General features: G+C 39.6%; 1 protein-coding gene across 7 annotated transcripts in view; it reads right to left on the bottom strand.

The window, feature by feature from the left end:
* Positions 1–21063, bottom strand: part of megf11 (multiple EGF-like-domains 11) — an 85462-nt gene that overhangs the window by 26712 nt on the left and 37687 nt on the right. For all 7 annotated transcript variants that reach the window (XM_082539031.1, XM_082539036.1, XM_082539033.1 and 4 more), the window contains 3 exons: positions 5720–5966; positions 5459–5579; positions 4926–5062 (listed from right to left, as the gene is read on the bottom strand). In XM_082539031.1, the coding sequence (XP_082395157.1) occupies positions 4926–5062; positions 5459–5579; positions 5720–5966 (505 nt within the window). The remainder of the gene's footprint in view (positions 1–4925; positions 5063–5458; positions 5580–5719; positions 5967–21063) is intronic.

Below are 21063 nucleotides of genomic sequence, written 5' to 3'. Positions count from 1 at the left end.
ATAGGCATGCTTCTAATGGTGGGCGCATGAAGAACATGAGGGGCGTGAAAGCTCGGGGAACCCTTAACCAATTTCTTGTCCACCAGGCCACGGCAGAAGCAGATATGGTATGTAAACATTGGTTTGTTTTTTTTAAACCCTCTGGTTAAGGTTAATATGGGCATGTGCAGTGAATATCAGCGCTATGTGGCCAGAAGTGTGATAATAAAATTTATTTTGTGTAATAAACAACTGCAAGGATAGATGATTACAACAAATAGATGACTAATACATAAAAGTAATACATAGATTAATAATGATGATGAGTTATGATGTGTAATCATGGGAACAAGCGGGTTTACAAACAGGAGCAGCTGATTAGCATTAGAAAAGCTGAAATAATAACTCAACTGAAGCCAATTGTACTAAATGCACTATATGTGCACTGTTACAAGAATATTTTTGTTCTATTGCTTTCTATTAATTTATATAATTTTAAGTTAAGCAGGACAGAGTTATTTTAAAGAAAGATTTACTTATATTCTCAAAAGTTAAGCATGACAGGCTTCTGTTTAAAAAAGAGACCTGTTTTACTGTGTTAATGTTGTCATTTTGAGCTAAAAATAAATGGCTAAATGATCATTTGTTTCCCATATGGTCATATCACAAAGAATATGCATCTGCTTAAATCAAATTCAAGTCAAATGGTTAAAAAATAATTTCACACACAAAAAAACAAAGGCACTGCGCACGCGCGTTTTACTCATATTCTATCGCGATATTTCATTTTCCTATCGTTGCCTAACATTATACCGGTATTACCGTGAACGGTATAATATGGCCCAGCCCTACTTTACTTTATTTTTAAAGTAACTAAGTTAGATTACTAGTTACTTTATTAGTTACTTTCAGAAGCTGCCAATAACACTCCCCACTGCCTCAACATAAAAACATCAACCGGTTTTGCCAATACTCACTTTATTGGAAGTGTATTTTAACAGTAATGTCAACAATATATCTCCTGACATTTGAAGCTGAACTTTTTCCTGACAGAAATACTTGTTTGTATGAAAATAAAGAAAGTCTTGTTACTTCACTTAACATAAATACTTTTTATTAAAAAAAAAACAAAGAAAGTTTTTGACTTTAACAAAAACTTTATAAAAAACAATAAGTCGACTTCATTTAACAAATACTTTTTTATAAAAAACAAACAAACAAACAAACAAACAAAGAGTCTTTCTTGACTTCCCTTAAGATACTTTTTTTTTATCATCCACATGTAAGCACTATTGTCCGCTTTTGTAACTTTGGACTAATCTTATGAAAAAAAAGAGACTGCAGGTCCAACTTAAATTGCCTTACTTTCTTGCAAGTAATTGATTTAAGTTAATCAACTTGAAAACTTTAATAAGTTTATTAAGTGACTTTGATAAACTTAATTCAGTTACTTGTAAATAGTTATTTAAATTGGATTCCCCATTCTCTTTTTTTCAGTATATGTTGTCATTGCATGTTATGGGGGAAACAGTAGACTGGAGCGAGTAAACCAGTGGTTGTACCTCATTAACAGAAGCTTCTCAAACCCTTTGTCAGAAAGTCGATTTCTTTTAGGCGTGAGCACCAAACCTCCCAGACTAAAAAGTCGCTCCACAGGAGTACTTGATGGGGTTGGAGTGTTATACTTTTTAAAAAAATGTCTTTATGCTTGAAAACGTATGCAGAATCTGAAGGTCGTAGCCTGACATCAGGTAGTCCATGACTTCTTTTTCTGTAGAATAGGTCTCCTCCTCTGGCTCTGCCATCTCACCTTGGCTGCTAGATGTAGTAGCACTGGGCACACTGGCAGGTTTTTTTGCCAGAGGAGCAGTGGTGCAACACTCTGCTGTCAGAAGTTGTTGTACTCGCTCCCTCCTTCCTGTATCTCTCAGCCATCGGAGTTTGAATTTTGGACAACTGGCAGCTGCGAGAAGGGCATCTTTGTCGTCTAGCACACCGGTGAAACGAGTCTGAATAGCCTAAAAAACATAATCGATATTTTTATGCCTACAATTTAATATGTTATTGAATTATTTGCAAACCATGCCTAATATGAGATCAGTATTATGGATTTATTTTGTTTTAGGTTACTTGTAAACATTTTAATTGTTGTAATCTTATTTTTCAATGATAATTAATATTCTGTTCCATGTTTGTGAATTGTATGAAGCAAAAAATTTGACAAATTTAAAGACAGAGCGTACCTGTACAATGGCATCTGGAAGGCCTGCAGTCATCCTGGAGAGGTCATCTTTCACAGCCTGGGTCTTCTGCATCAGAACTTCAAGTGTTAGTAGTAAAGTTCCATATGGACAGTCGCCTTGTAAAATGTCCAGTGCTGCAGTCAGAGGTTTCATGGCCATGCAGTACTCATGCAGGACCTGGTATTCTTGATCTTTGAAGCACTTCAGTCCTAGCTTTGTGCACAGAGTATTCAGCTCACCCATGGGGATGTCTGCAATTCTCTTTACAGCATCAAAAAAGGAATTCCACCTTGTGGGTGTTGGTATTAGGAGCTTTCTTTTACTGATTTCCTCCACTGTTTCTGATGCAAGTGTAGATCTACTCAATTTGGTCCGAAGAGCTGTGCATTTTGCTGTGCTGCTCCTATACACAGCCCTGCTCTCTGTGTGCAAATTATGTTGATGGTGTGCAAAGCACACCTGCGGTGCGGGGGAAGAGACAGCTGACCATCACTTTCATTCTGACAGATCAGAAAAAGTGACATCATCGTCTTTGGGGGTGGACTCTTCCTTCTCCGTCTCATCATCGGACTCCGTGACAGGATGATAAATTTGAAACGCCTTAACAAAGTTGGATCCATTGTCAGTAACTGTTGCAACTACTTTGTTGAGTAATCGTTTTCGATTTCTGTACCAATGACATCATACGTGTCTACCACGAATCCGCCTACATGCTAATGCAACCTTGTAGCGCTCTAATGTGGTTCTACTGATCCAGTGGAGCGTTACTCCCATATAGCCTCTGTTGTTAGCAGTCCAAATATCCGCGGTAGTTGAAACAAAGTCAATTTCATTCAGTGCGGCCTTCAAACTCTCCAAGTAAGAAGTAAAAGTCGTTCGGTGAGGCAGCTCGGCATTAGAAGTAGGGATCTTTTTTATTATGGCACGAAACGAGGGCGAGTCAACAGTGTTTATAGTTAGCATTTCTTCTACAATATACTGCGCGACCAACTTCTTCAATTCTTCATCACTTACTGGTTTTGCACCAAAGTCCAACTTTTGTTGTTTGAGGGTGTAGGACCTCCTGCGGAAGTCACGGCTCTCTGCTTCGGACCACTTGGTGGGACTCTCTCTGTGAGTTTGACTGTGCCGTGCTGCGACTCCAAATGTTTCCTTAAGTTTGACGTAGTGTTTTTGAAGGTAGATAACACTTTTACGCCGACACAGAGTGTACAACGAACCTTAATATTGAAATCTTTAGTTGACAGAAACTCAAAATAGTGACCATATTTCCAGCTAAAGAACGAACATCTCTCTCCCTCCATTGTTGTTTACACTTTTTTTTACGTCGCTGGCTGCTTGTGAGCGGGAAACGTGAGCTGTTGCTTATGTGACGTTTTACGACACGTATGCGTTTGTCATCCGCTGAGACGAAAAGAAGAAGAAACCAAATCTTTTTGCTTTAAAAATAGTAACGCACAGTGGTTTGGACAAGTAACTTTAATCTGACTACTGTTATGGAAATAGTAACGCGTTAGATTATTTGTTAATGAAAAAGTGGTCATATTCAGAGTCACTGATTATTAACACTCTTCTTACATTTCAAAGTTTTAATAATGAATGTTTACTTTAAAAATACTTTCATAAATCCATGGTCAAATTTTAACAAGGACAGCGGGCCTCTGCTGTCAGTACTTCAGCGTCTCTGCAGGGGTTGGACAAGACTCAGTAATCGTCATCAGCTAAACAGAAACTGCTTCAGTTTTCTGCACATAAACTAGTGTAGATCCAAAAATGGATTTCTTCATTCACTTCAATATACTGACTTAAGTATACAGTCCTGGTGGAGTTTCAGTCTCAAGAGTGTAACAAAGCTTTTACAAATAGCTCAATTACAACATAAAATGGCCAAGTTATGTTTCATGTTTAAATTACCCTAGCTTTAGTTTTATCAGAGGACAATGGTATTATTATACTAGACACACGTGGGTGGGGGGTAACACAATCTTAGATTATTCCTGGCAGTTTAATTCACCTGCCACTGACAAAATGAATGAGGGCAATTTTGCAAAATAATAAAGTAAAGGAAAAGGTCTTGTAAAGGAAGTGTTTCCATCCAAGAGACAATTGCTTTAGCTGAACTAATAAACCCAGGCTGCTCTGGGCTGCTCTGGCAGGCACGAGGAACTAAAAAGATCTGTGGATTTCAATGAGACCTTAATATAAGCCCATTACTTATAATTAATGAGCAGACTCCAAACAGCATGTAGCTCATGGTGAGATCAATGGATAGGCTGGGAGTGGATGAGGATGAAGGCTGAAGACATGAAACCTTGCTGGCCAGCATGAAGTACAAGATTAATTAAACATACAACGCCCCTATTAAAAGCTTCCAATCTACCTTCAAATGGACTAATGGGCATTTATAAATGCTTATTTCTCTCGAGTATAAGAATATGCTAGGATTCCCTTTATCTTTTTAAAGAACAGCCAGGTTTGTGCCTCATTTAGAAGTCAACAAAGAGAATGGGTCAATGAGTGACTGTTAAATGCGGAACTGCATGAAACCATTCTTTTGCATTAAATACTAATATCAATATATCATGCCTTTGTATGACCTATTTTAAGTAGGAGCACAAAAGTTTGCTGATAGAACTTCAGAAAAAGCCGTTTTGAATAATAACTGAGCGGTCTGTTTGTCAGCCGGACGTGTCACCTGCATACCTGCGTCCACTGAAGCCGGCTGCACATTGGCACTGCCCCGTGATGTGGTCGCACATTCCACCGTTACGACAGGAACAGTCTTTGCTGCAGTTGATGCCGTACTTGCCAAGAGGGCAGGGCTGGGCACACACTGAACCCTGTGAAAACAAGCCAACAGACTTGATTGAAGTTTGGACAGTTCAGACCTATCGTTAATGTCCTTCTATGTGTCTGCAGATGTGTTTACTTTTTCTTCTTTCTTTTTTTTTTAGAAGGCAACTGAAAGCATTACATTCAAGAAGTAAGTTCAAAACTGTACACTTTACTGTGGAAGATATTTTCACATATTATCTTCAGAAAGGTCAATGCAGAGTTAATTTTCACATGGAAAGTTCACAGTAGTCAGACTCCACACTACAAATTCTATTTTTTTTTCTCCTTCCAGGGAGCAGAGACACAGCATTCTCATTTATTGTACTTTTTCCCCCCTAAACTTACAACAGCGTTCAAGTATTTTCTCCCCTCGGGCCTTTGCTTTTGCTTTTGTGACCTACCGTCCACCCAGCAGGGCAGGAACAATCTCCTGTGATGTGGTGGCACGTTCCTCCGTTCTGACAGGGGCAGCGCTGTTCACACTGAGGCCCATGACTACCGGAGGGGCAGCGCTCCCCACAGCTGTCAGCACACAAGTCAAAAGTATCAGATAAGTAACCTGTCTTTGCCTGCAGTTCTTTGCATCAGCAAGAAATTGGATATACACACTCACATTGCTACATAAAATGTGCCAAAAGAGTAAATATGATAGTGGTACTCACAAAGCCCCTGTGTAGCCTGGTGCACAGATGCACTCTCCTGTCTCGTGGTTGCAGGTGGCACCATTGAGACATTGGCATGGTAACTGGCACGCCTTGCCGTAATAACCATGCTCACAGGGCTCCTCACAACGCCATCCCTGGTACCCATCAGTGCAGACACAGGCACCTGTGATGGGGTTACACTTAGCCCCATTTTGGCACTGGCACCGATTGCTGCAGTGAGGTCCCCAGAAGTCACTCTCGCAGCCTGCAGGCACAGAGACAAGTGGCATCAAGCACACCAGAAAAAAAGAGGAGACTATGCATCAGAATACACTCGCGAACACTGAAAATCATAACGGTCACATAAAAACACAATAAATAATAAAGTGACTCATTAATGATTGTTTGGAATAACCATAAAAGTTCATCATTAATAATAAATGATCAGGGGAAATCTTTCTCCCAATGAATTACTCTTTATTATAATGGTATGATTTGGAAGCGCTGTCTCAGACTGCTTGCAAATCTATCTCTATGCCTCCAATATTAATTTTCATCAGTTCAACAAATTCAAAATCTAAAGCTTTAATCTGTGTATTTTTTTTTATCTTTTGAACATGTAACAGCAAACAAATTGCTGGATGTAATCTATTCACTCAATTAATTGAACATATTATTAAAATACTATCTGTGTACCAAAAGGCTGATATTCTTCCTGTGGGCCACAGACCTCGATTAAAAACACATCAATAAAGCACACTGGTACCCGTGGTCAATGTTCCCTCTAATTTTTCATGTGTCTGAGCAAACACACAAACTCCCTGAGCGGTCCCTTCGACCACTGTGAGCAACAGCAGACGTGTGCACTGTGGTCACGGCAGCATCGAATCCATCCAAGTTACACGGTTTATTAAAATAATCAAATTACAGCATTTATGTTAGACTACTTTTAATTAACTGCTTTAGCCCACTTACAATGAAAATTTAAAAAAAAATCTTGTTCATGACCTGTGCAGTACGTTAACACTATTGGAAGTAAAAATAACTTGAACTCCAATTTTGAAAACACAACTTTCTTTTTTTAATTTTTTTTTTTTTTAAATAAAGCTCTGACTTCTATTATGAGTATGAGTCTGTGGTCTGGGAGAGAGTCCTGTCTGCAAAATACAGCATATAATGACCAATGTTGGGCAATTAATTATATAGTTACTTCTTCAAAAAAGTAACCGAGTTTTGCAAACAACAAAGTTTCTTGCAGCTGTTTACCTAAAAATGCAGCCAGGGCGGTTTTTTAAATAAACATTTCAAATTATTTACAGAACAATCAGCTGTTCTGCATCAAATCTGATGCCACACAAATTATTTGTGCCGCTCCAACAAATCATTTCTGTCCACTATGAGATAAAGGAGAACAACAGCCTGATACCTGCAGGCCTGACAACAGGAGATGTATCACTGCCGTAACACCTGTAACATTCAGTTGTCGCCTCATTGTTCTGACACACACACACAACAACACTATTGACTACACTACACACTAACTACACAAGATTTGCGCTAAACAACGCAAATCTCTCACGTCTCAAAACACCGCCATCACTCCTAAAACTCCCCCCTTCCCAAACAACTAAATGCCATGTTGCCATATCATTTTTTGATTGGTCGACATGGTACTTTTTTCCACCAATAGGAAAGGCGGCGGGGGTCGGGAGGGGGGCTGTTTTTGCTCACAGGCAGAGAGCGCTTTCGAGCGTTTCCGCAGTAAATATAAACAACAATAGGAAAAAAAACAAACCTTGCACATATATATATATATATATATATATATATATTTTAATCATAACACTGGTTTTACGTGGCCTATCAACACAATTTAAAAACTGGTATAAAGTCCACACTTTTTCCGTCAATTGTTCCGTCTGTCCTGCTCACATCTCCAATGGTTCTACACGTTGTCATTAACGTGACTTCACTCCACATCAGCCATGCCGCTTTGCTAGCTAAAACACCGGTGTCGGCGCATAAGGACGCTGTCATAGCCTGTGGACGACGTTGATTAGCTGCGTATATACGAATGTGAATCTCATCATTGGCTGGACTATGGGATAAGGTGACATCGTTCTAATCCCATACTGGAGCAGCCAGTCACTTACTGACTAACACTGCAAAACAGAATTGTTAACGTATTTATTTTAATTTCAATTCAGGTTAGATTTTCTTTTTTTTTTTGTGCACAACACAGATTTTCTGTGCGCAGAGAGCGTGCAGCAGTGCGCAATTGCGCACACGCGCAGCTTAGAGGGAACATTGCCCGTGGTGTTCCTTCGTTACCAAAACCAGTACACTGGCGCTGCGGTTTATGGACTGATCCAATATGTTTACCATCTTCCTGTTGTAGCCAGCAACAACAACATAGAATTTTCCTGCTTGGTAAGATGTTTGCTTTAAAAAAAACCTAAATTATAAAATCACGGCACAGTTTAGATCTTCAGTGGGAATAAATTACCTTGTGGCTCAATACCACAGAGTTGAGAGGTATAACAAGAAATTGCTGGTTTTGGTCTTTCCAATGATTTTTTTTTTTCACTCTTGCTCAGGATTATATGAGAGCAGGTACTTTTATGAGGATGCCTTGAGCAAAAAACAGACAAAAGGCCCTCCACAGAGCTAACGCTGTCAAGCAATTGCTAAGAAAAACGGACACAGAGAGACAGGAAGAACGTGTGGACTCCCCAATGAAAAGATCTGATTAGAAATCAAAATGAGACAGTTCACTTATCTCCTGTTTCATACTCTCAAAAACTACCCATATATGCTTGTGCTTGTCCTATTATAAGGTAGCAACAATGTACAACAACATTTATATCTCGTGTCTGTATGAGTCAATACAAAAGAAAACAAGTGAAAGAAAGCTTCATTATTGTTAATTACTTCCCCAAAAGACATCCTGACCAACCATCTCTCTAAAAGTAAGTAAGTATATTAAGGTCTTTACCCAGGATACCTCACATTTTAATATGATTTTTTTCTATTTGATATTTCCTATGTTGCTACACTAGCATTCAGAAAACCTTTCAACCTTTATCAATTGTGAACATTTCATAACTTTATGTTTAATACTGAACACGGCTGAAACTTCAGCTTTTTAACATTTTCTATCATTCTAGAAAATACGAAAATCCAACTTTACAGCTCTGCGGATGAAAATTTTAAATGTTTTCTAACATCATCTTCATCTTACAGTAATGGTGCCAAGGATGTGGGCATAATTTATATGTTGCAGTTGCTACTTTTAAAGCTGCATGCAAGGGGAAGAGCGACATCATAAAACAAACAGTCAGCACAATATCTTCTTCTTTGTGTGTGTCAGGGCACCTTAACCTACCGGTTCGAAAAACGGACCCTTCACACAAGTGCATTAAACCTGTATTCTTTAAAATGGCCAGCAGGGGGTGATCCCGGTGGTTGAGAAAATTGCCTATGACCTCACTACTGGCTCCACTTATTATCCCTCAAAGCATTTTCAGAGGTGGTTAGCAGTGTTGCCTCACAACAAGGAGGTCCTGGGTTTGAATCCAACAAATGTAGCTGGGGCCTTTGAGTGGGTTCTCTCTGATTACTCTGGTTTTCTCCCACAGTCTGAAAGCATGCATGTCAGTTTAATTGGTAGGTGTGAGTATGAATGTGTGAATGTGTTAGCCCTGCAAGGGACTGATGAACTGTGCAAGGTGTATCCTGCATCTCCCGCTATAACAGCTGGGACCGGCTTCAACACCAACATTTTCCTATTGAGTTTATGGTCTCAGCAGTTTAATCTGTCCTGTAATACAATACTTAAGATCTCGTTTAGCATGGGAACCTGGCAACCTCATGTAGTCAGGACCTGTCTCATCTGATCTCATGACAACCTGTGACTGAAGATGAAGTTGCTGCAAATTTCTGCATGCAGCTACAAAGGCATGAATTTGGTGGTGCTGATCCTTCCAGCAACACCACATGTAAAAGCAGATCATTTCACCACATCTAAAAGCAGTCATTAGACTCAGTGTTGATATAAAAATGTAAATTTGCAGGTTTTAAATGTTTTGGTTCAAATTCCTTGTAGTGGACAGATGACAGCTCTGCGTTACCAACAAGCAAATAAAACGATTAAAAAGGTGCGAATACAGTTCTGTTACGATGAAATGGCGGTAAAATGTATAGCGTGAGACTGAATATATGTGATGTTGACATATCACAACCATCACAGAGAAAAATCTTAATAACACCCTGAAATTAATCTGCAAAAAAAAAGAAAAAAAAAAGAGAAGCACGTGTGCAAGCTGTTCACACCTTTCAGTGACTATACGAACGAGCGAAGGAGGACTCAGAGACTAACACGAGGAACAAATCATTTTTCATATATAACAGTTTGATACTTTAATGGTTTTAACGCCTCTTTTCAGGTGGAACTTCAGCAGCCAGCTGTCAGAATGAAAAAAAAAATAAAGTACTTGAGGCAGTCGAATTATCAAACTGTTGTAAACGTTTGCGAGCACTCATTTTTCACATTTTGCTAAATGCACAAGCTGACTAATTGTGCTGAACTTGGAGTAATATAACAGAAAAGTTTAATTTGGATCCACACCTGTATGAGACAATGGCGGCTCAGTGTTAAATTCAGTGGCATTACTAAGAAGTACCTGAGGGTATGATGTAAAACAAGTAATTCACACATTCCTGGGAATTGTTCTGTTTAAAAAAAAACCCCCACAAAACTCAATTGGACCTGCAATCAAGGAAACAACTAGTGATCAACAATCACAATGTGAATGAAGAACGATCAGCACTGAGGTGGGATAGTAAGCTGCCTTCAGTCCCAGCCAGGTAATTGTTCATTTGAGGTCCTAGTAATGATTTAAGTGACTGATATGGCACTATATCTCTCCATCAGCAGCTGTATTGCCTCACAGAAAAGCCCAGCTTGAGATCCAGGACAGCACAGCAGCCAGGATGGTGAATATTCCCCTATTGATTCGCACACCAACACAGCCTGAGCTGAAAATGTAAAGATGCCGAGCCCCCCCCCCCCCCCCCCCCCCCCTTCTATGCTCACTTTGCCAGAGCTGTGATCAACCGAAATTGGAGCTTAATGAACTCTGTTTCATGGTCGGCACTGAAGCCTGCTTTTCCAGGTACACAGCAGGAAGATGATCAGCCCTTCACTGATACGGACAGGTCTGCCCTGAAGGGGGTCCCGAAACACTGGGCTAGTGCAGTATTGCTTTTGCGTTTGGACAGACTAGAGACTACATTACAGGGCTCTCACTGATTTGATCTAATCTGCTCCTGGCCTCCAGTCTGCCATGAATGAGCTCCCTGAAGGTTGAGCTGCTGCCACGCAAACGACCCTGGCACATTAAACTTGAGGGGTGTGCGGGCGGTGGTGGTAATGGATGAGCAGTTTAACTGCAACTTGGTTTAGCAGTCTATAAGCACTCATCAGAGCTTCCTCTGCTCAACAGTGCTCCCTCGACACAGCAGAAAAATGGGCAGTGTCTCTACAACTTAGAGGCATCATAACCTCTGGTTTCAGTTCAAACCTTGGCCACATTAGTAGAGATGGCATTTTACATTCTTACATGCACAACTAAAAATATAATATCAATTTAAAAAAAAAATCAATGCATAAATACCAGAGAGGCAGAGAGAAACAGAATAAACCAAAATCTATCCCGTGCTTAATTTGCAGACTTTTCTGGTGCTTAGGAGCTCAACAAATGTTACTATTTGAAGTTTTAAACCTCCTTTAGCTTCCAGTTAGAGGCACATTGAGAGCAAAGCCCATTATCTTGCTGTCTCTCTCCTACATGGAGGTTCGGAAACTTTACCCAGTAGTCTTTCACTCCCCAGCTCTGCCAGCATTTAACTGTGATTAAGGAGTCAGAGTTCATGATGAGCTGCGGGCAAAAACAGAGAGAAATAGCAGAAGAAAGTAGCATGTAGCATGAAGGCTTCAGCTTCCAGAGAGAACAGCTAAATTGTGTGTGGTGGTGAGGACTCCTGTGGGTTTTGGTCTGTAGGCAACAAATCCCACAGACTGAAACCAGAGAAGATGCAGTCCAAACCATTAGCTGGTCTGGCCTGGGTCACTGTGTCTAACCAGAGGACACATACACCATCCAGCCTGAGCTCTCAGAGCTCATAATGTATAACAGTTAGAATGTGGATAACCTCACACACAGGGAAAGGTCCAATCCCAGGATGCTGAGTAAAATCCCCTCTGCTGGAACAAAACAGATCATGAAGGGCTACCAGCAGGTAGTAAACTTCTGAAGGTGATGTCCAAAGAATAGGCTGAGAGAGCCATCATGGTGGTGCTGAGCTTTGAAGTATGCTCAAGAGCCTGCATAATCAGAGGCTGGCTGAAACAGGATTAAAACCAAACAGCTTTCAGCAGCCGACTTCATTCAGGAGCTCTCCTGAACTTGGCAACTTACAGCAAAATGTTTGTCACTGTTCTCGACGAGGAGAAGTCTGCGCCGCTGAAAGCTGCCATAAGCTTCTCCAAGCTAAATTCGAAATGAAGGCCTCAGTCAAACTCTTTAAACACAGAATATCTTTCACCATTCAAATGGCGCCCAAGTTTTAGACATCATTTATTCAGCTCGACGGAGGGGAAAAGCAAACTTCAATTACAATTATAGTATAAATGCTGGCTAGTGGTGGTGGATGGTGCAGACGGTTGCTTTCTCCTTTGCCCACTCAAACTGTAAAAGCCACATTATTGCTACTGGAATATTTGGCAGGCAGCCTGACTTCACTCCCCACTGCCTGAGTCACTCACTGTCACATAACTATTATTAACACACACTGTTGACACTTGAGGAATAACTTAACTAAAGACATTAGAAGGGAAAACGCTCTGGCGCCTGAGAGCCTTTTACTCCACGCTTACTTTTGAGCAGAGCTTGTAGCAAAGCAAAGCAGTGTGACTCATTGTCTTGATGAGTCGCCTGCATTGCCTCATGAGCAGAATGCACCTCTGAGTTTCATATTGTCTGGATCGCACTTTGTTCCACTAGCTTTGTTCATTTTTTCCCCTTCTTTCCTTGACAGATCTGAATTTTCAAATTATACTCATGGTCAGAATTAATGCAGACAAGCCACCACTTACAAATGGCATAAAGAGACAGACTTTCTTTAGACATTTTAAATGTTAAAATTATATATTTAAAAAAAAAAGAACAATGAAACAATTGTTCCTACAATTTAGCTGACACGAGAATATGTAATACTCTGCTCTTCAATCAATATGAGCTATTTGCAAAATGAGTTATTCAAAAAAAAAAGCCACGCTCAACTATTCATCACAGCTCCCTGACTCATTGATGCAGACTAACTGAGTGAGAAGCAGACAGGGCTGGGACAGGGTCTACAGGGAAAGTGATGATTGTTGTGTAAAGTGGTAAATTTGCACTGAGTGATAAATGTCTCTGAGCTTTGTTAAACCTGGGGCTGTAAAAGCAGCCAATACGCTACAAGACAGGTCTTACTGGCACCTCCGTGCTCTGCTGACACCCATTATGCTGTTATTTATTAGTCCCCAGAAAACCCAGGCACGACAAGTAAAAAGTTTAGATACATCCATGAGAGCTTGACAAATGAACTTCTAAATATACAGAGGGAACTGCCAATAGTTATAGGCGCCGTTTTGCTGAACTGGAATAACAGCATGCTGCGGCTTCTGCTGTTGGGCGTGTCTTTTGTCCTGCCCTAATTCATCTTAGCTGAGACCCTGTGTGCTCGCATCTCCCTTGGGGGAAAAGCAGCACACAATCAAGCTAACAACACAAGGTCTATGAGCAGAGTTTGCTGCTCAAACATTTCACTATAATGCACCATACACTTCCTCCTGATACCACCTTGCAGCTGGAGAAGAACTAACAAGACCTGACTGTTGCCTACTTGGAGCCACAAAACTAATGAGTGAATAGCTTAATTCTTTTAGGACTATGCATTACTGATTAAAAAGTCTGGCCTTGTTCTTTATCTTGAGGAGGATCTGATCATTTGTCTGAGTTCTACTCTATAGGATGCTAACATGGATCAATAGAAGTACTGCAGCCAGCTCCCCTGCAGCACAGCTGTAACTAGGTTAACAGGGCCAGTGGCTGACTGAAACCGACAAGGCCAGGTCATCTCACGTGTTATTCCAAACGAGCACTTAAAAGTAACGTTACTAAAAAGAGTGCCCCTCAGTTTCTAATAAAGCTGCCCATGTTGAGCAGTAATGCAAGCGCCCTGTGAGAGATGCTCTGCCTCATTGCAGTAAACCAGTCACTTGTTCAACACAACCTGACATGGCTCATGAAAGCCTCTGGATCAGCAAATTGTTACACAGCCCACTGCTCCTTCCAATTAATAATTTACCCTTCACCCTGTCCTGCAGAAAACAAACCCTTTGCTCTCTTGCCACAGGACAACAACAAAAAAAAAGCAATCAGAGCAAAGGCGGGCATTTATCTACAGTGCACAACAATACACAGTGACCCGGGTATAAATAAAGCCACGACTGTAGCACTTCAAAGACATAACACACAGCAGTAAATCAGTCACCTGGAATGGCATGGTCCCTCCAAAAAACAATGTCAACCTGACAATACCAACTGTTACCAGACTTAATTTGCACATATTGATTTCCTATTTTCAATTATTAATTCTAATTAGGATGAAGTAGAATCTGCCATAGGGCAACGGCAGTCGATGTGAAGGGGTGCGCAATCAAGAGAGTGGAGACTGATGTATATTCATATAATGCCAATACAGCCACCCCTACCATTGTACCTATATATTTCCCACGTGAAGTTACTACTTTCTAAACCAGATTTACAGTTATTTTCCAGATTAAGCCTGTACACATAAAACTACAGGAAGATGAAAGCATTTACTTAATGCGCCTATAATTAGGATCCAGTAGTTTCATACAGTGGCAGGATTCTGCATTTACCCTAAAATTTGTGTAATTTAAGTTCAATAAAAATATAGCTCAGTCTTTGCTTGTAATAGAATATCGGAGTTACTAACTCACCCCCACTGCAAATTGGTAACTTTGTTTGCACAAAAGAAACATTAGTAATCCACTAAAGAGAACACCTTAAAAGGATCTTCCAAACCGCTAACCTTCAAAAGTCAAAAAACCTGCTTGGTGGAAAAACTTGGTTTACCACGTTGTTGCTGTGTGGCTCTGTCAACCAGTCATGCTGCAGTTTACATCCACGTCTGTCGAGACTCATGTGTAGAGGAGACCTTGAAGACATTTAACACGTGGGCACCAAATAGTAGTGTTAACAATTCAATATCTGACCAAATGTGAAATATCACAACCTTCCATTCAGTTCTCTGCTATAGCAGGCTCAAGCAACAAAACATATTACCTCCGGCTACTTCAGCAGTCAGCATGAAATCATTTTAAAGAAAAAATCTCAAGATAAGACAACGTTTGACTACATGGCACTCCTTCTTGTTGTTGCCTCTGGTGTAATTGGCTATATTGGTAAAATCATATTATGTTTTGTTATCTTTTCAACCATATGGTGCACTTTCACTGCAGCTCTGCACTCATTTTAAAACACATGGCTTCAGTGTAAGGGGTTGTTGTGTGCCTGGTATCACAATTAGAGATTTGTGACTGGCTTTATTTGCATAAGTAGTCTTAATAAATTGAGTCCTAAAGAGGAAAAGCTGCAGCTGTTGAATTTATGTGCATGGCACTAATTAGTTGAAGTCCTGTGTTTACGGTATGAGTTCTGTGGGTTTTATGTGGATTAACAGATTATCACCTTCTGTAGATATCAGTGTATAGAGTCTGCTTTGTTATTACTGTGCATATAGAAGCTCAGAGGAGGCACGGCCAATCACAGGTGGATTTAGCAATCGGAGGTGCACGCTTGAAAGAGATTCTTTTTTTTTTTTGCAAGGTTGTTTTAAAATCTACATGACATGAATTATCTATGTCTACACCAGACTGCTCTACTGAAAATAGCAGGTTATAAAAGCAGGTTCTGTTTTTTGCATTGTCAAACAAAAAATTAGCACAAGCACAGCATATCATAATATATAAACAACACAGCATCCTGCAGGCTGCTGCTCTAATGGCAATCCCCTTGGAGCCCCACTACACTGTATATTCAATATCACACACCAGAAAAGCTTTAATTGCACAGTGTATCTGCATTTTTATGTATCATTATATGCCAGTGGGACTGGTATATAACAATATTTTTTAAGTAAATACGTACTTTTATTTCATTATCATTTTAGATTTTAAAGATTTTCTTTAAAGTTACCCTTAAGTAGATACAATGAAATTGCCGGTATTACTTTTGTAAACTAGCACACAGACATTAACAAAAAAAGCAATTTAAGAAAAAATAAAGCTTAAGAAAAAAAACAAATTTTGGTTTTACCTTTCAAGGTTATAATAATGATTGTTTTAATTATTGATTAATCTGCTCATTTCTCTGCATTACTAATCTGCCACTGCTCAGGCCAGAAAAAACATGAACCACACATATCCATCACAGCTTCTCAAGAACGTAACCATCAAACTGCTTGTTTTGCATGACCTCTTCCTTATAACTCACTACAATCATGTAACTCACTACAATCATGACAGGGTTACTTTAGGCAACAATTATGTAGTTATTCTAATATCAAGATTGTTGACAGTTATTTATCAGCAGCAATCAATGACTATGTCCAGTATCAATCTGAGATGGTATCAAGTGGTTCATTCATAAACTAATGTACTACTTAAGCATACTTGGTGGATGAAAAATACATAAAAGATGAAAGAAAAAATATCTTACTTTTGCTATTTTTTGAAAAATGACAGCAGCGGTTGTGTTTTTATCTCTTAAAAACACCAAAGAATAAGAGAGTAACATTAGTAACATTGGTTACTTAAAGCCACTGAAAAATTCGCTTTAAGACTTAACAAAACCTGCAATCTTAAACATAAATAACCAAAAACTGCAATAGAAATTGAGTTTAATCTTCCTCATCTGGAGAGTGAGCACAACTTTAGATCTGATTTGATTGACGGCAAGTTGACAGCATAAGGGAAACCTCAGACTTCTGTCTAAATGCTCAGTAGATCCCGACTCATAGAGGATGCTTACAGGTTAGACCTTACGGAGCTGAAGCTCCTAATACTGGGTATTTATTTCATCTTGCATGTTTTTAATAAAAGGGGTTAAGATAATATTTATGGGTAATATGAGTCACTTTTTATAGATCAACTGAGCTGCAGCTGAGCGTTTCCTAGCAGCAGACACCTCAGGGCAACCAATAATAAAGCACCTGCAGATGGCATAGGCAGCTTTTAATATGCACATTTAAGTTTGCTTTTTTTAAAGCGTATACACAGGAGCGTACTTGATTTGCTGAAGTGTTTTGAAAACAGGTCTCATTATTGGAGAGTATCCTGACAAAGTGATTGGGGAAATCTCAGCTGACCAATCAGCACTAGCAGAATATTATATTCCGTGTATGCAAAATAAAAAATATTAGTAAAGTTTAATTTTAATCCTGATATAAAATTAAAACTACATTAGTAAAAGCTGAAATCAAAATGTAACAGTTTGGTCTAGACATGGGAGTATATTTATTTTATAGTCCAGCCCCATTCATTCAAATTCACTACAGACCGTCTTAAGAGTGCCCTCTAGCCAAATAGTATCCGGTGTCACTTAAGTAAAGAAAGGAACAGACTCTGTTTTTTTCAACTAACTCCACTGAACCTTAAATTAAAATGTAGAGGGGGGAAAAAGCATTGTGTTAAATTGGAAAGATTTGAAGACAGCCAGCCTACTGACAAAATAATTTTTCTGCAGTTTTATTGTCTCGTTCACATTGTTGTGAAGTAAAAACAAGAAACATTAAATACTTGGAAGTCCTGCTAATACTTTTTATTTAGACACGTATATGACTTTGTGGTGCTGTGTGGAAAGGAACCCAGAAATGAATATTGTGCAGAAAACTTGAGAAACTGGAACCATGCAGTTTGAGCAGATTAAAGCTAAACTGGAAATAAAATAAAAATGCAACGAGTTTCATCCTGAGCTGAGAAAACAGGTGTTAAGCCTTGACAGCATTAGCATCTAGGTTTACATGTATCCAAGCTAATACTGTCAAGAAAACACCAGGCATAAAAAATGTTTAAAAAAAAAAGTCAAAGTGTGAATGTCCATCTGTCAATCTGATTATTGAATTCCCTAAAGCTTGAGACACGCGGCAATAACAGCACCGGAACTCATCGACTAACACAGAGAGGTGCGTAAATGCAAATTTTCTGTTGTCTCTGCATTTTTAACCACTCCTCGCCACACAGTGTGAGCAAACAAAACTTGCTAATTGTTCTCTCAAAGCCGTGATTTTATGTGTCTCGGGTGTCACGGCATATGAATATCCCCCCACCGCCCCACTCCACTGTAAACACTTAATATGATTCATCTTAAAGGCGGTCAATCAGTGCGCCTATCCACCTACCAAATGAATCCCAACAATACAGAAACACGTTCGCACATTGAAACACAAGGATAATTGCTTTTTAATGATCTCACATTATGCAAATACTCATCATGTAGCCATCAATCTTGGAGGGAGTTTCTACCTGCCTGACCACCAGTTAATCCGACACACTGATGTATATTATATGAGGAAAGTTATGAGGCAAAGACTTTTATGTACAACTTTGTCAATTTTTTTTAATTGAATGAAATAAATAGCCAAGAGAGAAACCCAGAAAAGTGTTTGTTTTTTTTTCATTGCTATTCATCTAAAATGGGCAAAATGTGGCACAGTCATGCATTTAAAACTATATTAGCGCTGCATCTTGGGAAATATTTGAATATGCGGAAAACAGGAGGTTGAAAAACCAGAGCAGTGCATTATGCTCAATGAGGTAAAAAGAGTAGCGGCACAGGGTAGATGGATACCTGAAATATGAAAGGACAGAAACAGGAAAACATCTTGAGCCTTTGATTAACACAGAAAAACTGTAGATTAAGAGTTTTTCCTTTCTATTTCCCTCCCCTATTTCTCTCCAGGATAATATGGGCCCTTTGGAGATTTGTCAGGGAAAAAAAAGGAAAATCCAGAATTTCAACTCAAATGAACTGCTGGCTCTGAAAGCAGCGTTGTTATCCCAGTCTCTGAAACTTGCTGGCCCATGAATTATTCTCCCCGATTCTCAAAGTCAAAGTGAAGAGAAAAGTATACAACAGCAACTTAGGGAGTACTGTGTGCGAGTGGCAGAGAGAGAGAGCAGGAGAGAAATACTGTAGTACATTAAAGAAGCAGCAAAGAAATGAATTAAGCCATCTGGGAAGAGCAGGGTCAGCATGGGGCATAAAACCACCCGCATGACATTTATTATAAGAGAAGAAACATAGTTTAAAAATATCTAAAACTAGACAGATTTGCTCATCGGTCAGGTTTTGATTAAAAGTTTTAAGGAATAAACAAATGACACAAGAGAAGGGAAAAAATCTGCCCAAAAGCTTTAAGAGTCAGCAGAAGGAACAGTGATATTGATCCATGGACCTTAACCCTCTTTTTGTTCTGTGGCAGAGGGCGAATTTGTCATTCATACTACAGTATGCCTGTGCCTGAAATGGAAGTGAGTCCCAGAATTATAATACAAGGGAATGTTTAAAGTGTGAAATCACATGGTGTCAAGTTTCTTTGCTAATCTAATTTCTCAGGAGGGACTCATCACTTTGAGGATGCGGGTGCCTGAACCAGTAAGTCAGCATTTTCTGTCTTTTATCCATCTAAACTCAATTGAAAGGTCTTAATGAAGTGCGCAGTACAGGACATGATGGACTCCTATAGGTAGGTGTGCTTTTTTTTTCTAAACATTGTACTGGTTGGTGATGTGTGCTCACCCAATCAGGGCAAAAAGACAATTTTAGTGGCACTGACGACTAATTTTAGATGAGCGTCTGCAGAACACAGATTGGATCATCATGAATACATCCTTGTGTGGGGTAACGATTACATTTCCTCTAAAATTTCCTTTGATCCTTATCATCCAGATGCCCTTTTGTCAGTGGTTAAATCCCAAGCTACATCTCTTTGTTCCAGTTAGTATGCCCTAGCTATGTGATAGCATATCTTTGCGTTTTGTCTGTTTCCTTTTTTCTTTGTGGCAACAGCCATCAATTTAATTGAATTTCTTGGCTTTTAATGTCTGCATTACTCTAATCAGAGAAGAGTAGAGTTGTTTATCTCGACCTTGGTAGAATTAGCAGAGGGTATTTGTGGAGATGTAGAATTAGCAGAGGGTATTTGTGGAGATGTTAATGCACAAACAATTCTGCAAGATCGTAACCTCAGCTTTTATTGATCAACTAGTCCAAGGTGCTTATAGACTTTCCTGACACTGCCATGCACTCAGGAACTGTCTCACACACACACACGCACACAAAAAAAAAATTCTTGCGACAAGCTGCAGTAAACTCACACCAAATATAAACAATAGTTTTATTCTTTTGTCAGCCTTGTTTGCGGGTGGATAATTTTAAGATGCTACCACTGGCTAATTCATCAATCACAGACAGTAGAAAGATAGGGCTTGTACCAAAGTAGGGTCCAGGGAAATTTGCTATCTCACACAAACAACATGCAATATAACCTTCTGAGAGGGTAGCACGGCTGCAGGCGAGGCAGAACACAGCGGAATGCAAAATACAACCCCAAATACCCTAGGGCCCGGAGGCAAATTTGATTAAAAGTTTGTTTTTCTTCACTCTCAACAAACGGAGGAGCTCGTCGATGCGGCACTGACAGTTAATTGGACTTGGCAGGGCCACGAGTTCATTCGTCAGCATTGTGTGGGGCTGGCCTAGGAGGAGCAGGACAATCGATGTCCCTCAGGACGGCCTGTAATCACTGCAACACTCCAATGAAGTCCAGGGTTAAACATCAGGAGATTGCAGGTGCACCAAAGCATCTGAGAAAGACTACTAATATGTTCCCTCTCCCAAAGCAAGGCAAGGACACAGCAACGCAGCACCCAAAGGACTGTGGCGATCCTCAAGCTATTATTCTTATCATAATGATCATGAGTCCAAGGTCCTGAGAGGTGATTGGGGCATCTATTACTAATACTTTGCTAATAAAATGTGATATCTGTATATGCGGTACAAGGCAGAAGATATATGTGAATGTGTGTGGATATGATAATTTACCCTTTATTTGTGCTTTCAACTTAATAACACTGAAGTATATATGTTTATAAACCCCATTAAATCTTGTGAAATTTAGCATATGTACTAAGAATAACTATCTGGGTACTGGGACTGACACAAGAGCTC

This window comes from Aulonocara stuartgranti (genome assembly GCF_965226115.1).
Source record: "Aulonocara stuartgranti genome assembly, chromosome: 7".
Classification (NCBI taxonomy): domain Eukaryota; kingdom Metazoa; phylum Chordata; class Actinopteri; order Cichliformes; family Cichlidae; genus Aulonocara; species Aulonocara stuartgranti.
The sequence above is the reverse complement of the archived record's forward strand: the minus strand, read 5'-3'. Positions and strand labels throughout refer to the sequence as shown.